The sequence below is a fragment of the Anser brachyrhynchus genome, assembly GCF_964034855.1.
Source record: "Anser brachyrhynchus genome assembly, chromosome: 1".
Classification (NCBI taxonomy): Eukaryota; Metazoa; Chordata; class Aves; order Anseriformes; family Anatidae; genus Anser; species Anser brachyrhynchus.
Genome location: NC_137694.1, coordinates 104,245,061 through 104,266,716, shown reverse-complemented (window position 1 = coordinate 104,266,716; position 21,656 = coordinate 104,245,061). Strand labels below are relative to the sequence as shown.

At 38.9% G+C, this 21,656-nt stretch overlaps 1 protein-coding gene across 3 annotated transcripts in view; it reads right to left on the bottom strand.

Annotated features, from left to right (window-relative positions):
• Positions 1 to 4,242: 4,242 nt before the first annotated feature.
• Positions 4,243 to 21,656, bottom strand: part of PRMT8 (protein arginine methyltransferase 8) — a 76,065-nt gene continuing 58,651 nt past the window's right edge. The window contains exons 7-10 of one of the 3 annotated variants that reach the window (XM_080577361.1): positions 17,793 to 17,908; positions 11,184 to 11,334; positions 8,508 to 8,629; positions 4,243 to 5,959 (exon numbers count right to left, since the gene is read on the bottom strand). In XM_080577361.1, coding sequence (XP_080433487.1) covers positions 5,876 to 5,959; positions 8,508 to 8,629; positions 11,184 to 11,334; positions 17,793 to 17,908 — 473 coding nt within the window. In that variant the 3' untranslated portion in view covers positions 4,243 to 5,875. Of the gene's footprint in view, positions 5,960 to 8,507; positions 8,630 to 9,645; positions 9,763 to 11,183; positions 11,335 to 15,245; positions 16,251 to 17,792; positions 17,909 to 21,656 lie in introns of those variants that run through there. The other 2 variants (XR_013945480.1, XM_080577362.1) reach the window with 2 other exon arrangements.

Below are 21,656 nucleotides of genomic sequence, written 5' to 3'. Positions count from 1 at the left end.
ATCACCACATCTCCCACCAGACCCTCTCTGTTTTCTAGCAACAGGTCTAGGAGGGCACCTTTCCTAGTTGGCTCCGTTAGCACCTGCACCAAGAAGTTATCATCTAGGTGCTTCATGAACCTCCTGGACTTGCTCGTGTCAGCCGTGTGGCACTCCCAGTTAACGTCTGGCAAGTTGAAGTCCCCCATAAGGACAAGGGGAGTTAATCTCGAGGCCTCTCTTAGTTCTGTAAAGAATAATTTATCGGCGCTATCGTCCTGGCCAGGCGGTCTGTAATAGACTCCCACAACGACATCCCCTTTATTCGTTCGTCCCTTGATCCTTACCCAGAGGCTCTCAACTTTGCCATCTCCGACCTGAAGTTCCACACAGTCCAGCCCCTGCTTCACATACATCATCTGGGGAAGATCTGGGGAAGTTCAGCCTGGAGTAGAGAGAGCACCAGGGAGACTTTATAGTGGCCTTTCAGTACTTAAAGGGGGAAGGGGGGCTACAGGAAAGCAAGAGAGGGACTATTTATCAGGGAGTGCAGTGATAGGAGAAGGAGTAATAACTTTAAACTAAAAGAAGGTGGGTTTAGATTAGATATAAGGAAGAAATTCTTCTACTGTGAGGGTGGCGAGGCACTGGAACAGGTTGCCCAGAGAAGTGGTGGATGCCCCATCCCTGGAAGTGTTTAAGGCCAGGTTGGATGGGGCTTTGAGCAACCTGATTTAGTGGGAGGTGTCCTTGTCCACAGCTGGGGGTTTGGAACTAGATGATCTTTATGGTCCCTTCCTCCCCAAACCATACTATGAATCTATGACCAATAAAATAACATCTGTGTCTCCACCAACTAGCACAAAAGAAATACAAACTTTCTTAGTGCTTTTTGTTTGTTTGTTTGGTTTGGTTTGTTTTTCTGAGGATGTATTTAACAAATTGGAGACATTTGAGAATATATATCACAAATTACAGTCTGATTGTAAGCCCTGGATCCAGTGACACAGAAGAATTTAAAGAATTTGAAGAATTTCAAATGGGGCCCTGAGCAATGAGAAGCCTTTGAACAAAGTACAGTATCCCTTTGGCCAGGCTGGACAGGACAAGGTGAAAAAAAAGTGTTTTACACCACAGCAGGGGAGCAAGGCCCCACCAAGAGCCTTTGGCAGCAAGCACCCTTTTGGAATTTTGGAGTCAGGGATACAGATAATCTGTGGCCTGCTGCACTCCAACTGAAAAAGAGATACTAGCAGCATGTGAAGGGGTTTGAGCTGCTTCAGAAGTAGTTGGTAGTGATGCACAGCTCCTCTTGGAACCTCGATTAACTGTGCTAAGCTGAATGTTCAAAGGCAGGATTCCCTCTACCCATCATGCAACCGATGCTACATGAAGTAAGTGGGTCACACTGATAACACAACAGCGTTGGATAGGAAAACCCAACCAGACACAAATCTGGGAGGTGATCATGGACTGGCAGAGATTTCAGACTATCACCAGAGGAGGAGGTGATGTCTGATGAAGAGATCCCATTGCGTAATAAACTACCAGAAAATGACAAGCAATATCGCCTCTTCACTGATGGGTCTCCTGTAGTATTGTAGGAAAGCATCAGAGATGGAAAGCTGCTGTATGGAGCCCTAAACAAGAAGTCGCAGAAACTGCTGAAGGAGAAGGTGAATTAAGCCAGTTCGCGGAAGTGAAGGCCAGCCAGTTGGCTTTAGATACTGCTGAATGGGAAAAGTGGCCAGTGCTTTAACACTACGCTGACTCATGGATGGTGGCAAGTGCCCTGTGGGGGTGGTTACAACAATGGAAACAGAGTGATTGGCAGCACAGAGACAAACCTATCCAGGCTGCCGCACTGGGGCAAGAGATTGCTGCCTGGGTAGAGAACCTGGTTGTAAAGGTACATCATGTAGATGCTCACATACCCAAGAGCTGTGTCACTGAAGAACATCAGAACAACTAGCAGGTGGATCAGGCTGCTAGAATTGAAGTGACTTAGGTGGATCTAGACTAGCAACATAAGGGTGAATTATTTATATCTTGTTGGAACCATGGCACCTCAGACCATCAAGGAAGAGATGCAATATATAGATGGGCTCATGAATGAGAAATGGACTTGACCGTGGACATCGCTGCATGGGTTATCCATGAGTGCAAAGATGTACCAGATCAAGCAAGCCAAGTGGTTAAATCCTCTCTGGTATGGACTTCAATACGAGGAGACCTGGCAGACTGATTATATCCCACTACCACCAACCTGTCAAGGCAAACACTATGTACTAACAGTTGTGGAAGGAAATACTCGATGGTAGGAAAAATATCCTGTGCCCCATGACACCACCCAAAATGCTGTCCTAGGCCTTGAATAGCAAGTCTTATGGTGACATGGCACCCCAGACAGAAATGAATCAGACAGTGAGACTCATTTCTGAAACAACTTAATATACACCTGGGTCAAAGAGCATAGTATTGGCCAGGTATATCATATCCCTTATCATGCACCAGCCTCCAGAAAGTTGAACAATACAGTGGACTATTAAAGACTACACTGAGAACAGTGGATGCTGGGACACTCAAGCACTGGGATACACATTTAGCAAAGGCCACTTGGTAAGTTAGCACTAGAGGATCTGCCAGACAATCTGACCCTGCCCAATCAAAACCTCTACATACTGTAGAAGGGGTTAAAGTACAGGTAGTGCACATAAAAAACTGTCTGAGAAACACAGTCTGGGTTACTCTTGCCTTGGAAAAAGTCAAACTTGTCTATGGGAAGGGTCAAACTCTCCTGCAGCTGCTATATATCATGTCAATTCTATTACAGTATGAGCCACCTGAACTAGTGAAGAATCTTGTAAGGAACCAGGCAAATGCAGTGGTGATAGAACCAGAGCTGGCTTCAGCATGCAACAATTCAGTGCCACACACCATCTCTTTGTCCTGAAGGACCATTATGATAGATGGAGCCAAAAGTCACGGACTAAATGAAGTCAACAGGCATTTTAAAGATATGACCAATAGACTAAGGGAATGAGATCTGTGTGTATATATAAAAGGTTAGGAAAGGTGGTGGCGATCAATGAGGATGCCCTGGAAAGTGTAGGCGTGAGCATGATGTAAATGGTATGGAATAAGGGGTGGAATTTGTCCTGGTTTGGTTGGGATAGAGTTAATTTTCTTCACAGTATCTGGTATGGTGCTGTGCTTTGGATTTAGGGTGAAAATAATGTTGATAACATACTAATATTTTATTTGTTGCTGATCAGTGCTGTTCAGTGAGAGAGTCAAGGTGTTTTCTGTTTCTAAAGTTGCCTGCTAGCAAGTAGGCTGAGTGTGCACAATATTCTGGGAAGGGACACAACCAGGACAGCTGATCCAAACAGACCAAAGGAATATTCCATACCATATGACATCATGCTCAACAATAAAACTGGGGAGAGTTGCCTGGTGGCTGCTGCCATTGCTTGGAGACTGGCTGTGTGCTGGTTGGCTGGTAGTAAGCAATTATGTTTTGTATCACTTGTTTTTGATTTTGGTTTTGTGTTTTTGTTTCTTACTGAACTGTCTTTATCTCAAACTATGAGTTTTCTGACTTTTGATCTTCTGATTCCCCCATCCAGTTGAGTGCTGGGGAGAGTGAGTGAAAAGCTGTGTGGTAATTAGCTGCTTCCTGGGGTTAAACCACAACATCCTATCAGCCTATCAACTGATTGCACCTGGCTCTCAAGCTCCTTGCAATTATGTTTCACTGATGTTGAGCTAAGAGACCCTATGTATGCTAAACTCATTGGTGCTTTCAGAATATTAGTGGTAGGTAACACGTGTAAAGGCCTTGGAAGCCTAAATTTTCCTTTTGATCACTGTGATTTGATTAGTTCTTTATGTGATGGAGAAGTATGTGCTATGCTTTTGATGTGAAGAAAAGCACAAGTCAGTTTCCCAGAGCTGAAAGTGACTGATCCGGCTGTTGTTTTAAAGTCAAGAGTATCTTTATATAAATGGAGGGGGCAGAGAAAAAAATCTAGAATTCCTTACCTTGGAGTACCGGAATCACAGAAGTGTTGACAGAAAGAGATTTCTGGAGGTTTTTCTGTTCTAAGCCATTACTCACTGTGTGGATCTCTTGAAAATTACAGAAATATTTGACAGAAATAATGCCAGTAATTTTGTGAGGAAAGTTATTTACCCCATTCCAAGAATATGAAATAAAGTACTTTAAAAGAACTGTGATGAACTACACTGCAAACAGTAATCTTTACTGCTGAATTACAGTTTAATTTCATTCTACATAGATACCATGTAATACAATCCCTAGACCATAATCTTTAGACTATAAGAAAATGGAAGTACTGTACAGTTTTCATGAAGAGAAAAGCAATATTTCAGGTTTCTAAAACGTGAAAAGCTGACAATCCTATGCTGGCAAAACAAGAACCTGCAAACAGCTTACTGATCAGCAGCATTCTTAGCTCACATATTCAAGTAAGCTTTATTTACAGGTGATTAAAAAGACTTTTCAGGCAAAAAAAAAAAAAAAAAAGGCAATCTCATCCAATAAATAATGGAATGTGATTTAGTGCCTAATGCTATAGTGACTGGAAGATTTATAGTTAGGAATAATGATGCAGTTTTTGACAAATTACTTGTGATTAAATGGTCAATATTCATATATTAAAAATACTCAATGCATACGTATGAAAAACTATCAGCAGTAAATATATTACCTATAACCATAAGGTATTGTAACAAAAACAAGGAATGTAAGGGGATGGGAAAGATACAGACATCTTAGTAATATCAGAAGCCATAGATACTTTTTTAAAGACATCAACTTGTTCCAGCAAATCACTGCACTCTTGAGACTAGTATTTGCATATTAAAACTCATCTAAAACATCAACAAAAGGAAACACTAATTTCCTATTTTTGAAAATGGTTTTATATTAAGAATCTTGCAGAGAACAGAAATGGGCAAAAAAACTACAAGGCCAAAAAACATGAACTGCCCACCATTTCAGAGACTTTGCATTCAGCACATTTAAATACCAGCTGTCTGATTTCAGAAGGTCTCATGCAAAATCCAGCTATAAAAACTCACCACAGAATATATTCAAGAATAAAACGCTAATGTTCTTTAAAGCTCTGACAGAGGTCCAGTTGTGGAGGTGAATTTTAAAAATCATGGTCCATATTTTCCAGATGGATATTGTAAGAGATACTTGTTGATCCTTCTATAAAGTCCCAGCTCTTACCTACATTTTGCATGGAATATTTCCCGAAGCTCTAATTTTGGACAGTTAATGACACCTGGAATATAACACTGCCTAGAGTAGTGCTATTATCTTTCCATAACTGCATAATGAAAATTAAGTAATCACAAAACAAATTCCAATTATGAAGCAACATTTTTTTCTCATGTACAATATATATATAATATTATTTTATATTGTATTATATATAATATTTATACTATATTTAATATTTAATTAATATTCAATACTATCATGGTGATGTGTTTTAGTGGTCTTCTATATTGAAGACGCTGCTCTAATCACCTGTAACATGCAAAGCTTGGAAGAACCAGAAATTCACAGTAAGTAGTACAATTTTTATATGCATCCTCTGCCATCCTAAAGTTAACCAGAACACTCAATACTGTTGTTTGTTTTTCCTATATGTTTGACAAAAGCCGTGGTTCTGTACACTGTACATTCACAGAGGGATCCCAGCCCTCTGTACTATCTGCAGGAGGGATCAGGTTACCACTTTCCATTGGAGTAAACGTTCTAATGCTTAATATAATAATCTTGTGATCACTTGTTCCTAGCTTGAAGTTCAGCAGTTCAGGACTTGATACAATTCTTTTCATCTCACGGAGAGGTTTCTTGCTAGCGCATTTTGTAGTCATTAGATACTGATGTTTCACATAGCTGTCCTTTGAAATCCAAATCTACTGTGAAATCCAGGTCACGCTGTAAAAAGATTTAAATGTAACATGTAAGCAAGACCATTAATTTTTTATGAATTCAGTTATCATCTCTGAGTTTGAAAAGACCTGAAGATTCAGGAGATGCATACTGTGGTTTCAAACTTCTTTTCTTTTTAAATGTTGCTAACACTGAAAAAGCAGGATGTAAGATGTGTAATAGCATTATGTTTAGGGCATATTTGTGTATTCTGCTCAAGGCTGCTTTAGTGTCCTGGTTACAACCTGAAATGCTGTGCTATCGTAAGTATTCTATAATAATTTTTTAAGGCATACCTGATTGAGATGATCTTAATTTAGCGTAAAGGGCTTTAAAACTAGGAGTTATTCCAAAATAGATCTGGTAAACTTCCCATTGTAGACAAACCCTCAGCCATTCTTTGTCTTATAATCACATGTTTTTTGGAAAGCTGCACTACATAGACCTACGTAATGAAGGTGTCTTTCTACAGGCTTCATGTTTCAGAAGAGCAAAGAATTAAGAAAGCCTTTCAAAACTAAGAGAATCAAAATAGTCTGTCTTAAGATAACTATCAAGAACACCATTTGTTTTAGCACCTAAATCTGCATTCAGATTCTGTGCGAACAAATTTGAAATATTTTATTTTACCCTCTAGAGAAAAGGGCGATGAATTGATACATTCATAGAATCATTTATGTTTGGAAGACCTAAGATCATCAAGACCAACTGTTAACCTGTCAAGTCTACCACTAAATCACAGAATCACAGAATTGAAGGGGTTGGAAGGGACCTCGAAAGATCATCAGGTCCAACCCCCTGCTAAAGCAGGTTCCTTAGAACAGGCTGCCCAGGTAGGCGTCCAGATGGGCCTTGAATATCTCCAGAGAAGGAGACTCCACAACCTCCCTGGGCAGCCTGTTCCAGTGCTCTCTCCCCCTCACTGTGAAGAAGTTCTTTCGCATGTTTGTGCGGAACTTCCTGTGCTCTATCTTGTGGCCATTACCCCTTGTCCTGTCCCCACAAACCACTGAAAAGAGGTTGGCCAAATCCCTCTGTCTCCCACACCTCAGATATTTATACACATTGATAAGATCCCCCCTCAGTCTTCTTTTCTCCAGGCTGAACAGACCCAGGTCTCTCAGCCTTTCCTCATAGGGGAGATGCTCCAGGCCCTGTATCATCTTTGTGGTCCTCCGCTGGACTCTTTCCAGGAGATCCCTGTCTTTTTTGTACTGGGGACATGTCCCTAAGCATCACGTCTACACAGCTTTTAAATACCTCCGAGGATGATGGCTCAAACACTTTCCTGGGCAGCCTGTTTCAATACTTCTTAACCCTGCCAGTGAAAGAAATGTTCCTAATATCCAATCTAAACCTTCCCTGGCACAAGTTGAGGCCATTTCCTCTTGTCCTAACATTTGTTGCTTGGGAGAAGTGACTGAGACCCCCATCTCACTACAGTCCAAAAGAAAACATTTCAGTCTGTCCAAGGACATCAAGGTGGGAACACACTGTTCTCCTCTACTCTCACAGCAAGCAGTAAGCTTCAGGAGTGAATGTGATTGTTTTAATGACAAGGTTATTTTCTGTTTATTTCTTCCCCTGTATCAACACTACTGTGAAAACCATATCCAATCTGTTTTTAGTACAAAAAAAAAGGAAAAGTAATGCAAAAAAAAAAAAAAAAGGAAGGTAAAGATATGTTAAGACTTGCCACAGTCACCAAATACAATATTCCAAGAACTGTAACTGCATGGATGGATTATTATCAGGTTATATTAATGGCCTTATGTGGTAATAAAAAGTGAGGAGATTCCGCTCAAGGGTTTTGGCTGAAAATGGTACCACTGTTTCTCACAGAAGCCATACTTCTCTTCGTCTGTACAGGCAGGGGTTGCTCATCACACCATGTCTCACAGTCTCCTTACAAGTTTAAAGAAGCTCTGAATCACTGGCATCAGCCCATAGCAGAGAAACTGAGGAAGTTCTCAGTCATTATAGTGTGATATCCATCGTGTTTTGGCTTTAGTTTTAAACAAAACATCAGTATGTGCACAGTCACGACTTTGAAACAACCATAGTGAGTTCAAGTACATTTGGTTAGTGAGTTCAAACAGAGAATCACTGAAAACTGTTACTTAATTTCCTGAAGGGTGAATTCTTGGGCACTGAGTGGAAAATGTGGGCATAGGTGTGGAGTTTACTCTTGATCATCCTATGTTTGGCAGGGGGGTCTTACCATTGATTTTAGTGACAATATGAAAAGATCCTTGCCTGCTTGTGTCACAAAATATGAGCCAAACTGATTGCAGAGGGCAGCTGACTTAGTGATGTATCTGGACCATTTCTTCCTCCCCTTGCTAGCTTGTTTGCAAGCTGTCTTCTGCAATGTTAACACTGCATTATCATTGCTGTCATGAGCTTTGACGAAGCTATGACTACAGCTCTTACTAATAAACATGAATTTAGAGCCTTTAGCACGCTCATTGTTTTACTTATATGCATTTTATTTACTATTGATTAACATTTGTCATCAGTAGAGTTGGAATTAGAAGCAGTGGTGCTGACTTACCACATTTTTTGCATTTGGTTTCATGGATATCGTTCCATAGATTTCTTCTCCTCGTCTCACAGTTAGATAGTCCTCTAAGTAGAAGACAGTTTGCTTCCAGTGAGTATAGGGAGCATCAGGTGCTAAAAATATATATATGGGCATTACTATTGACCTTTAAATTGGACTTTTACCTTATAAACCAAATTAAGATTTGCAAACAATTGAAAAAAGGCCCTTCTTCTCATAGAATGATCTAACTCATATAATATATTAACAGTCATGCTTTACAACACCATTCTATTGACTGTCAATGGGTTGTCATACGATTTTTACTGAAATATGTCAGATGTGGATTCACCCAACAAGAAGGAGTCTATGAAGAAGCTTACTGATCATGACAGGGACGTTTTTGATTCTTTCCTTTCAACTTACACATATTCAAGTTGAGGAAATCTTTACCACTAAGTTATTTGAATGTCAGAGGTGAAAATTAGTTCAAAAACAATTACACAAAACCATGGAAGAAAGCTTCATAAAAAACTGCTAATCACAATGACACAGATGAAATCTTTGACTCATGATCCTGAAACAGCACAAAATAGATGTTTCAAGAACACAGCTGGGGATAGGGTTCTTGCACCTTGACCTGCTTTTAGTTTTTTTTTAATGCTATGTGCTATAGGTGATTGCCAGAGATGGATACTGATCTAAATGAACCCCCAGTCTTGCTTAGTAGATTCACTTTGATGCCCTGTAAGTTTATAATTAAAAGATAAATTCTGCCAAGTGTCCGTCTTGGTACCTTTCTCTGGTCCGTCTGGGGTACCTTTGCTCAAGTATTTCAGTTAATTAGTTTAATTGTGTCATTAGAAATCAATACTCACTTTGGGTGTGTCTTCATTTTATATCTGTCTTCAGGCATGAACTAGACAACTATTTTGTATTTATACTTCTTTTCCCTCAAAATCCCAGTGCTGCTCCTTATCTTTGGGAGAAAACTAAATATGTTACAGATCCTGAGGACAACAGCACACACTTTGCAATCCTACTTCAAACCTGGACCTCCAGTATTGCCCTACTTGCTGGTTGGAAAAGCTTGCCTTTTCAAGATAGAAAGAGCTGAGGCAGAGGATTATCCAAAATTTAGAACTCTCACCTGTTCTCAGAATGCTACACTGCAGAAATGACGTTCTTCTCAAAGAGAGGTGACAGCTAAACCATCATCTCAGCTAATGGAAAGAGATAGCCACTTCCAAAGAAAGGTCATCTTCTCCTAAAACAGGTGAGATAAACTGCCTTTTCTCTTGTTTGAGAATAGGAGAATCTAGGTGATACTGCATATAGTTGGCCCCAATATCAATTCCATTCCAACAAAATTTATGTAAAGCTGCACTCAACACCTGCTTGTGACAGGGCTCCTTTTGGAACGATTATTGCAAGTGTATTTTAAATGATGTATCCAATGTTTCCTTTTTGCTTGTTAATGGATTATTCTAGAGTAGTATATTCTCAGGAGATATTTTTATTCTGCCTTGGGCATTAGTCTTTTAGATACTTATCTCAGAGACTTTTTCCTGTTGTGTAAGACTGGCTGGTCAGGAATTAATTTGTTTATTTCTGTACATGCTATACCTGTAAACTTTAATTTAATGGTGCCAATTTCCTTTGCCCCTCTTTCAGGTTTTCATTTTACTTATTTTGATTTACTTATTTGTTTTAATTTCTGATTTAAATTCAGATGTTTGAGTAGTCCCTAGTGAACTTGCACTGGTAATTTCTGCCTGTCATTGGTTACTGACACCTATCAGGGTGTGGGAAGTACTGTAGTGTAAAACCTTTACAGACCAGGGAAATGTATTTACTGAAAAAACATAAGAATATGAGGTATCAAATAATATCATCCATAAGGTTATACTTCTAGAATAAAATATAAGTAAACATTTTATCAAAGTATTTCAAGTTTTGATTCTCAGTGAAGAGCTAAGAGCTGTGAGGGGGAAAAAAAGATATTTCCCCAAAATATTTAACTTACATCAGGTTCCATTTACACTACTTTGAGTTGTGTAATGATGGCAGGAACAACCAGCAGCAACAATATTTTGTTTCTTGTCATTAAACCAGTTATGAGTTTTTTACATTTCTTGAAACACTGGCTGGTTTATTTGGTCTAGCAAACCATTCCTCATAGGAATGGAGTTATTCTTTTAAGTATCTGTTCACCAAGGTAAGTTAGAGTTTTGCAGATGGGTTGTTAGAGACGGTTTACATAAGCAGTATGTGTGCGGTTATATTTTGGGAAAAAAAAAAAGGTACTGTTCTAGACTCAGAAAAGCAAGAAACATTTGTTGAGTTTATAGTTACATGGAAACTGAGCTCCGTCTCTTACAGAGGCAACAATCCCATGTTTAATCTGAGAAACTTGACACAGTATTAAGATAGAACTGGTAATGGGCACAAACTCCTGGCTGATTCCTTCTGAGCTCTAAGCTTGGTAGCCATTGTGGAATCCTGCCACTGCTTTTGCAGAGTTCTTATATGCAGTTGCCTTTCCGCATCCTGCTGACCTCCTCCAAAGTGACAAGAATTTTTATCACTGAAATGAAAACTTAGTGGTATAATAAACCGTCACGTACCATCTGACCAGCAGTACTGACACACCAATATAGAAATGAAACAAAAAGAAGCACAGAATACCTGTAGAAAATCCCATCTTCTTGTGACACTTTGTAAATTCGATATTAAAATAGGTGACCAAGGCATGAATGTAATCATTACGCTGAATTTGGAGGCAGAATGCAGAAGTAAATGCCAGTTCTTCAGTCTTCACTGTATAGATGTCTACTTCCTGAAGAGAATGAAAAAAAAAACCACACTTATATGCAGATGTCTGCGACTGTAAGTGTTAAATATGTATTTAATCATTTCATTTAATAATTAGTAACAAAGACAACTGTCAGCCCTTTACACTGTAAGAAATCTGCAGTACATTTGAATATATGAAATCATCAGCAAATGATCCAGTTACCTGACTGAGTTGACAGTATGAGGTCAGTCACAGAAGAGTGTGCCCTTGGGAATGGCAGGAAGGAGCTGCAAGAGCTGGAGGAAATCAAGGTACAAGTGTGCTTTGACAAATAGAGGCATAGTGGATGTTGAAATGGATATATATGTCCCAGCTCTAAGACTTTTCATCGTCAGGGACTGTCAGCATGAGGAAAGACGGCAGAATTGTTTTTATTTTTGTTTTTCATAAGAATAAACTTCTGATTTGTTTGAGCAGCTCTGGAAGGGAATATGCTTTGACTAGGTGATGTTAAGCAGTCAAAACATTTGAGGCAAAACAGGGGTCTGCTTTTTGCTGATTATGCTTTCTAATCCTGTGTCAGGTAGTGGATGCTAAATAGCAGGCACAGGGATGTTACCCTTCAACTATACAGATGGAAATCATGTAAATTATATTATGGCTTGATTGCAGTAGTTGGGAGCAACGAGTCTACAAGATGGCTTATTTTTATTGATATTCAAATCTCACTGTTCAAGGCTTAAACTGAGTTTTTTTAGACTGATCTGATTTTCTCAGCTAGGTATTGCTTTTGTCTGCAATACTAACAAGACTGGTACTCAAGACAGGGAGGATACTACATCTGAAATACTATCAATTATATTTGAATGCTATGGGAAATCTTTCTTATCAGCATACTTTGTGGTATTCTAAGTGTATCTGGCTTCACTATCCTTACTGTACTTGTCAGGACTTATTTGGCAGGAGACCCTCAAACTGTTTTGCTCTCTATTATCAGGAGAATCAGTTTTAACAACAAAACTGTCCATGCTGACAGAGAAATAAAAGTTTTGTAAGCAGAAATCCAAATTTCCTCTATTCCACCAACATGAGGACCAACACTATGAATCATATCATTGATCTCACCAGCATTACTTCAGACATACACTGCAGTAATGCAGAGTAGGAACTGGAATGTCCATGCAGAATAGAGGGATCTTTTGGTGATTACATTCTATAATCTAAGAGAAGTCTGCAAAAACAGACATCAGAAGATTCAACCACATCTCAGTTACTGAGCCCTTTGCATGGGTCACATATCATGCATTTCTGACAATCTGAAAACTTATAGTGAGATGATTTAAGCAAGCTATAGTTTCAGTCTATCTAATTCACAATACTGCTGAAGAATAACTGTAATAAAAGTGATTCTATTACATTGCATTGGCACTGTGAGTCACTACAGCTTATAACTGATCCACGCTTGTAAGTGGTCATTTAGAGCTGGGCTAGCCTTCAAATGTTCTTCCTCACACACACACACAAGAAGATAAATATAAAAAAAGCATAACAGGAATAAGAATTTCAGTTCTGAACCTGGTCTGATCCCTGGTTTGGTGATCCCTTTGAATCTTACTCTGTCAACTGTATATTCTGATATTAAACGTCACTGTTCATTGAATGTTGCTTGATTACAGCTAACAGTCTAGAGAATAAATCTACCTTTGCATAAAATAAGAAAAGTCATGATTTACCACATTTCTTTTTAAATAACTTACTGAAAAAAAACGAAACAAACAACAAAATGGTCATAGTTAAGCAGGGATCTCATCAAAATATAGCTCATAATTATATTATAAAATCAAAATGTGTTAAGCTGAGCAATGACAAAAGTGTCAGAAACATCAGCTAAATAAGGATGTCCATGCTGTGGCTGATGCTGCATGAAAGACCGTGAGGCATCCTGTGGTACAGTGTTGCAGAGGGACTGATAGAGACTAAGTTTTTATAAAATGCACAAATTTAATTCTTGGGCTGTGTGAGAAGAATTGCTTTAGGACTGAGCAAATGATGTATAGAATATAATTTAGTATCACAGGGGTGATTACAGTGAAGTTCAGATGAGGTGTAGCCAGCTATGATGTTTGAATGGTATAATTTTGAACGAAACATAATTGATGGGAGAAATGGCTCTGAATTGTGTCTACTGGTGGGAAAAATGCTGACTTGCTGATTGACCCATTTTCTCACTTAATTAAGGTTGTTTCTAGGGTGCGCTACACTTACATACTCAGCTAGGATTGGGTGGGCAAGAAGATCAGATAAACATTCAAATCTCAGTGCCTCTTTTTCTACTTCTATAAGGACTATGATTGGGGAAGGGTGAAAGAGGTTGATTGCTTTTTGTTTTGTTTTTTCTTCCTCTCCTTTCTTTTTCCTTCCACTGATTTGGACAATGAGGGTCAAATGATCACCCACACATAGGGTGTGACAGTGAAGACAGTGCTATTCATGTACTGATGTAGACTTGGGGGACAGGCAGCACTGGTAGAAACAATATTGTCAGCTTCAGAAATGGATTGATTTGAAGGCTGAGAAATAAAATCAGTAAAATTAGTTGCTAGAGAAATGAGAAAGGTCTTTTTTTTTTTCTTTTTTTAAGGAGTGCAGTATTAATGTGGGAAGAGAACAAACAACATTAACTTCTGTGTGTTTTGGATGGGCAACGAAAGGAAGAACTGATTATCAGAGATTGTTTTGTTTTCACTAGGTATCATAGCATATGCTAGTTTCTATTAAACAAAATAATGGGGGAGCAAGTGTAGCTGGGGTTTTTAAGACAGCAGAGGCCTTGGACTGCTGCGTTCTGACGGCTTTTCCTGTTTGTACAGGACGAAATCCTGAAGTTATTAGGTTGGATTTTTTTTTTTTTTTTTTGGCGGGGCAGGGAGGCAGGGGGATGAAGGGAGGCATAGGCAGAGTTAAATCTGAAGATGCTGAAAGACTGTGGGGAGGATAGTTGGAGAGGAAAGAGTGACAGGGAAAGTTATTTAGTGGAGGCAAGAGAGATTTTCATGTGGAGAAAAGAATGGAGAAGAAAAAAAGTGTTTGAAGACTAGGAACTAGTCAAAATAACCTAGAAAGAAAGGTGAGAAGTGGATGGCATAGGTGCTTATTGCTTTACTTCAGGAGAAGCTGGAAGAAAGGAATGTGATAAGGGAGCTCTCTCAAGTTGCAGTGAAGCAAGAGGAAAGTCTCAGAGTGTGAAGAGGAAAATGTCTTATTCTAAACTCATGGGTCAAGATTATGATGGGAGAAGGACATAAGAGTCATTGGAGTTCACAGACAAGTGCCTCACCTGTGTGGCTGGATGTCTCTCTGAGCAAAGGTAGATTTTTGCAGAAAATACTGCAGGTCCTTTGAAATTAGGCTCCATATAGGTGAATCAAGATATTTCCAAAATAGTGGAAATGTCTCAATGTATTGGATATTTGAGCATATAGGTTGGTTTTGCTTTGCAATTATGCATTTTTTTTCTCTGATAAACAAGAATGTGTATTAAAAATCATTACTTTTTTCCACCTTTCTCCCCCATTCTTTCTCCCCCCCTTTTCACCTCCCACCTTTCACCCCCCCCAAAAAACCTTTCTCCCCCCCGACAACTTTCCTCCCCACACACTTCCCCCTCCCCCTTACACCTTTCTCCCTCCCACACACGCCTTTCTCCCCCCCTTTCTCCTTCCACACAGTTTTCTTCCCCCCGCCCCCCCCTTCTCCCTCTCTCTTTTTTCTTTTCTTTTCTTTTCTTTTCTTTTCTTTTCTTTTCTTTTCTTTTCTTTTCTTTTCTTTTCTTTTCTTTTCTTTTCTTTTCTTTTCTTTTCTTTTCTTTTCTTTTCTTTTCTTTTCTTTTCTCTTCTCTTCTCTTCTCTTCTCTTCTCTTCTCTTCTCTTCTCTTCTCTTCTCTTCTCTTCTCTTCTCTTCTCTTCTCTTCTCTTCTCTTCTCTTCTCTTCTCTTCTCTTCTCTTCTCTTCTCTTCTCTTCTCTTCTCTTCTCTTCTCTTTTCTTTTCTTTTCTCTTCTCTTCTCTTCTCTTCTCTTCTCTTCTCTTCTCTTCTCTTCTCTTCTCTTCTCTTCTCTTCTCTTCTCTTCTCTTCTCTTCTCTTCTCTTCTCTTCTCTTCTCTTCTCTTCTCTTCTCTTCTCTTCTCTTTTCTTTTCTTTTCGAAAGAAAGGTGGTTCATGCTTTAAATAACATTAAACTATGTAATCTCAAATTGCTATTGTGACCTGCAGGGGCTTTAAACTATTCCTGGAATGTGTGGGACAAATGGGAGAATAGAGGAAGATTGTTTTTTGTTCTTTGTGGCTAGACAGTGGAGGAGATTCAGAAGTGTTTTCCAACAGTATTTTTTATTATAAACTGGATGTGGCATATCTTTCGTTCTTGTATGGTTCTGAGTTTTTGTCACTCAAATTGCAGGTTTTTCTACAGCTCTGTGGCCAATTGATTTATTGTTATTGTAGTCTCTGATGCTGACATCAAATCAAAATTAATGAAGAGAAAAAAGTTTTGAGTCAACACAAACAGGTGTATTTCTGTAATGTGCAAAGGGATCAGAGAAGAGAACATAACTGTTATACTGAATTTGAAACAAACTACTTAATTTTTTCAAGCAATGTTACTGAAAGTAGTAGGCCATAAGAAGGTCATTTGTACACTTTTCCTGAGATATGTTTATTGACTCTGGTTACCTGTCACTGAAGATGCTTTGATCCCACTGCCCTCCCTGCCAGATTCCCTGTCCGGAATTCAGAGGCCTCCAGGAAAATTCCTATGCCCCTGGGATATATTTAAGAGATCATTCAAAGCAGAAGTGTTTCCATATCAGAGAAGTTGCTTGTATTCCTTGCACACACTGCACCAGTGCACCTGCAGTTAGAGAGTTCCTTGAGGGGTTCAAGACTTGGGTTACACCCCATTCCTGAAGAGTACAAACAAGGAAATTTTACTCATGTCCAGCATTCTAGGTTAGTGTCATGGCTACATAGCACACAGAGGTTGTTTTCTTTTGCTGGTTTTGTATAACAATTCAGAGCATCTAAACTGAGAACTGAAATAACTGCAGAACAGGGCTCCGGCTAGTCCATTAAGAATGCATCTAGCGACTAGTCCATCTACTGACTGATGTACAGGGAACCTAGATTCATCTGGTAGGCACCCTAAGTTAGCTGTTAAAGCAGGCAGGTTGAATTGACCCCTAAAAAAACCCTTTGTGAATCAGCCATACAATCTTGAAATGCCATAATAAAACATTTGAACAATTAAACATTATTGCTTTGTTTATTCTCAAATTAGCATGCATCTTTTAAAACTGTTTATTACCAAAGAAACCAGTCCATTTTGCCACCTGATCTCTCGCTCTCCAGAGATATTTTATGGAATCTAAACAATTACTTATTTTCTGGCTTGGGCTGTTTTTAGACACAACTATCTTGTATTCCCTTTAGCACATATGTGTGCACAAAGAGTTTCTATCTTCTATTCCTTTTTGATGTTTTCAGTAAAGGTTCTACAGACAACAGGTATGTCTTTATTTCTTGTGTATAGGAAAACTTAATATTGTGTTTATTATTGGCAAAAAAATTAAAAGAACAAAATGGAACTAAATCTTTGGGATAAATGAGCAAACTTTGGGCTTCATGTAACTGATCGTGCCACTGCTATTGAAGCAGACAGCCTTATTCATGTGAGTAGTCCCACATAACATGGGAGGAATATTAGAGCTTTGCATTCCTGTAGGCCACAGTTTCTTAACATGGTCTTGTGAACAGAGAGTAGTGACCATTCTGTCTTATACGTAGAACAGGGGACAAGTTAATCCCTGGCTGCAGGTGTTGGGGCTGAAAGAGCACAGTAACATTCTCGATAAGGCTAAAAATTAGAAATTTGCACAAAAACTAGGTTCTAATTCTGATCTCATGTTCTGGAATAAACTAGTGTTATTTCCCCAGAGCTGACCAATTCAGAAATCAATGCTTCAGTCTTTTTTACTCCAAACAATTAAAATAGCCTTTTTCAGCAGCTTGCTATCAGTAATTTTCAACCTCTATTTACAAGGTAAGGCAATTAAAATTCATATCTAAAAATACCATGTATCTATTTATCCAGTATTTGGACATGTATTATTATAAAAGTCTTAAGTTACAGCTTGACATCCACTTATAGAAGTAGCCAGATAAGTACAGAGTCAAAAGAAGCATCTCACTTTTGGGTATTCCATAAGGAGTCAAGATATTAATATTCTTGTTCTGCTCAGTGGACAGCTATGCATGTACAACATACCAGTACTAATTTAAAACTTTGTACAGTTTTCCTTCTTACTGTGATAGAATTCTATGATGATTGCTTCTGTAGCTGGTTAAAAGCATACAAAAATATTAGTAAAGCAAAAGCAGAAGGTCTCCAAAGAATTATACAGTTAGATATAAACATTCATAATTAGGTGTATTTGGAATTACCAAACCTTTATTAAACAGGCATTGGTCACCACTTGCTTTGGATCTACTATGTCCACCAGAGGCTCCTTCATGGCAACATCCCTAATACAGGTCATGTCAAAGCCGTACACATTCTCCCACCCTGTCAATGCAAATAGATGTGTCAAAGATCAGCAGTAATAATAAAAATATTTTTTTGTTTCTCAAAGCGTATTTCCTTTGAAATTATTTGTACGATCAGCTAAATTTCAGTTTTCCTCATTAACTCTTTGCTTGCTGCCACAGTAGTCTATATCATATTTTATGGATAAAGCAGTCACAGCAAAATAACTGTCGATGTATATCTTTCAATAAGTGGCCTTTGGTTTTGGGTATCCTCCCTATGCTATATTATATGAGATTTGTTGTAGATTTTCAGAGTTTTGGATATTTGAGAGTTTTGCCCCAAATCACATAATATAGCATGTCAGGTTGAGACTTGGGAATAGCCTTCAGAAGTATTTCCTATTCCTTCTGGGTTGTATTTCCTTATTTTTGTAGTTTGTTATTTGGTTAGCACTTTGTATACATACTCTTTTAATTATCTAAGTAATTTTTAGTTTTATGAAGCAAATTACTGAAAGGAGTAGAATTACATGTGTATTTCAATATTTGGAGGATCCAAGCTTTAATCTGCATGTACACTATGACTAAAAGCAAAAATATCCTCCTTCTAAACTATTTAAAAGCCATGCCGATCTTCTGTGTTTGAACTTTTCTGATTGTCCCAACAAATGCCTCTTGCGTGTTTTTTTGTTTGTTTGTTTTTTGAACAAACAGTACCCTAGGAAACAGTACAGTGGATCTGCTTATAAATCTCTTCACAAAATGAAAACAAAAGCCTGAAAAAAGTGAAATGCTGGTCTTATGAATCATCTGAATCAAGTTCCATTCAGCAATCCATTTGAAAGACTGAAAAGAAAGCCACAAAGTTGTTGTGGGCTACAGCCTGTACTGAGTAGAAGGCCAGCTAGAAAAATTCAGTGAACATTTAAAAAAATGTTTGAAAACAAGTAAAGTATGCAAGTTTGAAATGTCTTTTTTTTTTTTTTCTTTTCTCCTCTGAACATAGCATTTATGCTACCAGTGTTCCTAGTGGGCTATGAGTAAAAATGAAGTATGAGCAAAAAAAATCTCTGTGGTTCTAAATGGGAGCTAAACTGGACATGAATAGTTCTCTGATATGTTACCTTTTTGTTGGGCTGTTAGTTTCTCAACATTTCAGGGGGGTTGGTGATCAAAATGTTAGTTTCTGGTACTGTGACTATATGGGAACTTCAGATTACATTTACAGAAGCCGTTTGTTTTTATGTGTTTACTTAGAAAAGATTAACAAGGAAAGCCTGAAGAAAAAGTTCATTAACAGAGTTGAGGTCTCCATCACTTGATGTACTTCAGCCTAGATAGGATGCCTTTGAATATATACCACAGTCTATATTAGAAATATATCAAAGGAGTTACAAGATAAAATTCTGTTTTACATTTTGCAGGAAATCAAATTGACTACAGTAGCCTTCTGTGGCATTAAGTGTTTGGGAAATCAGAATTAATTTGAAGTTTTCTGAGTGCACTTTGAAATACTCAGCCCTGCCTCTCTTGTGAATACAAGACTCTGTCTCCCATCTTAAGAGAGGAAAAAATGAAATGTAAGGAGACACCATCAAGGAGTTATAAACCAAAAAGAGAAACAAAAACAAGGCAGCAATGCATATAGGTAGAGAGACAGAAATAATTGAATACAGAGTAAACAGTGGAGGTATAAAAAGAGAGGACCAATCAGGTGAAACCAGAAAAGAATGTGTCTTAAAAGAAAATAAAATTTTAGAAAAAAAAAAAAAGCCTGAAGCTTTTTTAAATTATGGTAAAAAAAAAAGAGTTAAAAACAGGTGCATTGTCTGTGAGAAAAGAAAAAGGCTCAAGGCCTAGAAAGGAATGAGTTCAAAATAGAGATGAAAAAAGGGAATTTTTAATCCTGTGGCTTTGATTCTTTTACAGAATGAATGCCATAAGCATCCTTCTGAATCTATAAATTTTGTAATGAATTTAGCTGTCAAGGTCACCACAAAAGTGAAGAGAAAAAATCTAGGCTGTACTTGAGGAGTTGATATAATTTTCCCTTGCACTTACAGAGACCTTTTTTTTACCACCCCACTACACTGGGATTCCTTTGGCCCAAGGTAGCTTTGGCATATGCATTGGCAATTCTAACTATCGCAACTGAATTTGATTAGAGAAACAGTAAACTTCTTTTTCTGAGAGGCTCTTGAGTAGAAAAGAATGCAGAGTTAGCATTTTTATCTGCAGGTTGGCTGGACCCACAAATGTTACAGAAGCTTATATTCTTAATAGAGCTGTTTAGGCATTTTTGTGATTTTTTTTTTCCATAACAGAAAATACCTTTATGTGAAATTGACCCACTCTAAAAAGTAAATTAATATGAGCCAAATTAAAAAGGAAAACTGAAACAATGTAGAATTTGCTCATACTATCAAAACCATTTTTTAGGAAGGACCTCTCTGAAAGGCGATGCAGCCCATAGCCCATCTGAAGTGCCTCTACACCAATGCACACAGTATGGGAAAACAAGCAGGAAGAGTTGGAAGCCACGGTGCAATTAGAAAACTGTGATTGGATTGCTATCACGGAAATGTGGTAGGACAAATCACACTGATGGAACATATCACCTCTGCAAATGAGGATGGAGAACTGGTAATGACAGATGTGGAGAAGGCAGAGGTACTTGACAAATTCTTTGCCTCAGTCTTAGTGGTCAGGCTTCCCACATCTCTCGAGTCCCTGAACCTCTAGGTGGGGGCTGGGGGAACAGAGTCCCTCTCACTGTAAGCGAAGAGCAAGTTTGGGACCTCCTGACGCAACTTAACAACTACAAGCCTATTGGCATGCAGTTCTTAAGACATGCAGTTCAGAAAGTCCAAGGTGCTGCACCTGGGTCGGAGCAATCCCAGACAGTAGTATAGACTGGGAGAAGCACTCACTAAGAGCAGCCCTGCGGAGAAAGACTTGGGGGGTTCTGGTGGACAAAAGTCTCAATGTGAGCCAGCAGTGCATCCTTGCAGCCCAGAAGACCAACTGCATCCTGGGCTGCATCAAAAGAGGTGTGACCAGCAGGTCGAGGGAGGTGATTGTCCCCCTCTGCTCTGCCCTTTGTGAGGCCCCACTTGGAGTGCTGCATCCAGGTTTGGGGCTCCAAGCACAAGAAACATGTGGACCTGTTCGAGCGAGTCCAGAGGAGGTCTACAAAGATGATCAGAGGACTGGAGCACCTCTCCTATGGAGAAAGGATGAGAGAGCTGGGGATGGTCAGTCTGGAGAAGAAAGGGCTCCAGGGACACCTCATTGCAGCCTTTCAGTACTTAAAGGGGTCTTACAAAAAAGATGGAGAAGGACTCCTTACTCAGGTAGATAATGATAGGACAAGGGGAATGGTCTTAAACTAAAAGTGGATAGATTTAGCCCAGACATGAGGAGGAAATTCTTCACTGTAAGGGTGGTGAAGCAGTGGAACAGCTTGCCAAGGGAAGCTGTGAATGCCCCCATCCCTGGAGGTGTTCAAGGTCAGGATGGACGAAGCCTTGGCCAACCTGATCTACTGAGGGTTGGAGTTAGATGATCTTTAAGGTCCCTTCCAACCTGAGCCATTCTATGATTCTATTATGACGAAATAGATTCAAAACTTGAGAGAGCTAGGGGAGAACAAGTTGAACCTGAGCCCAGTGTATGGCACTATAGTGATAAAAGTGAACCACATACTGAGGAGATATGAGACATTTCCAGGAAAAATGGGTTTTCTTAGCCTGGCACAGTGAAGTTTAATGAAGGGATCTAATTGC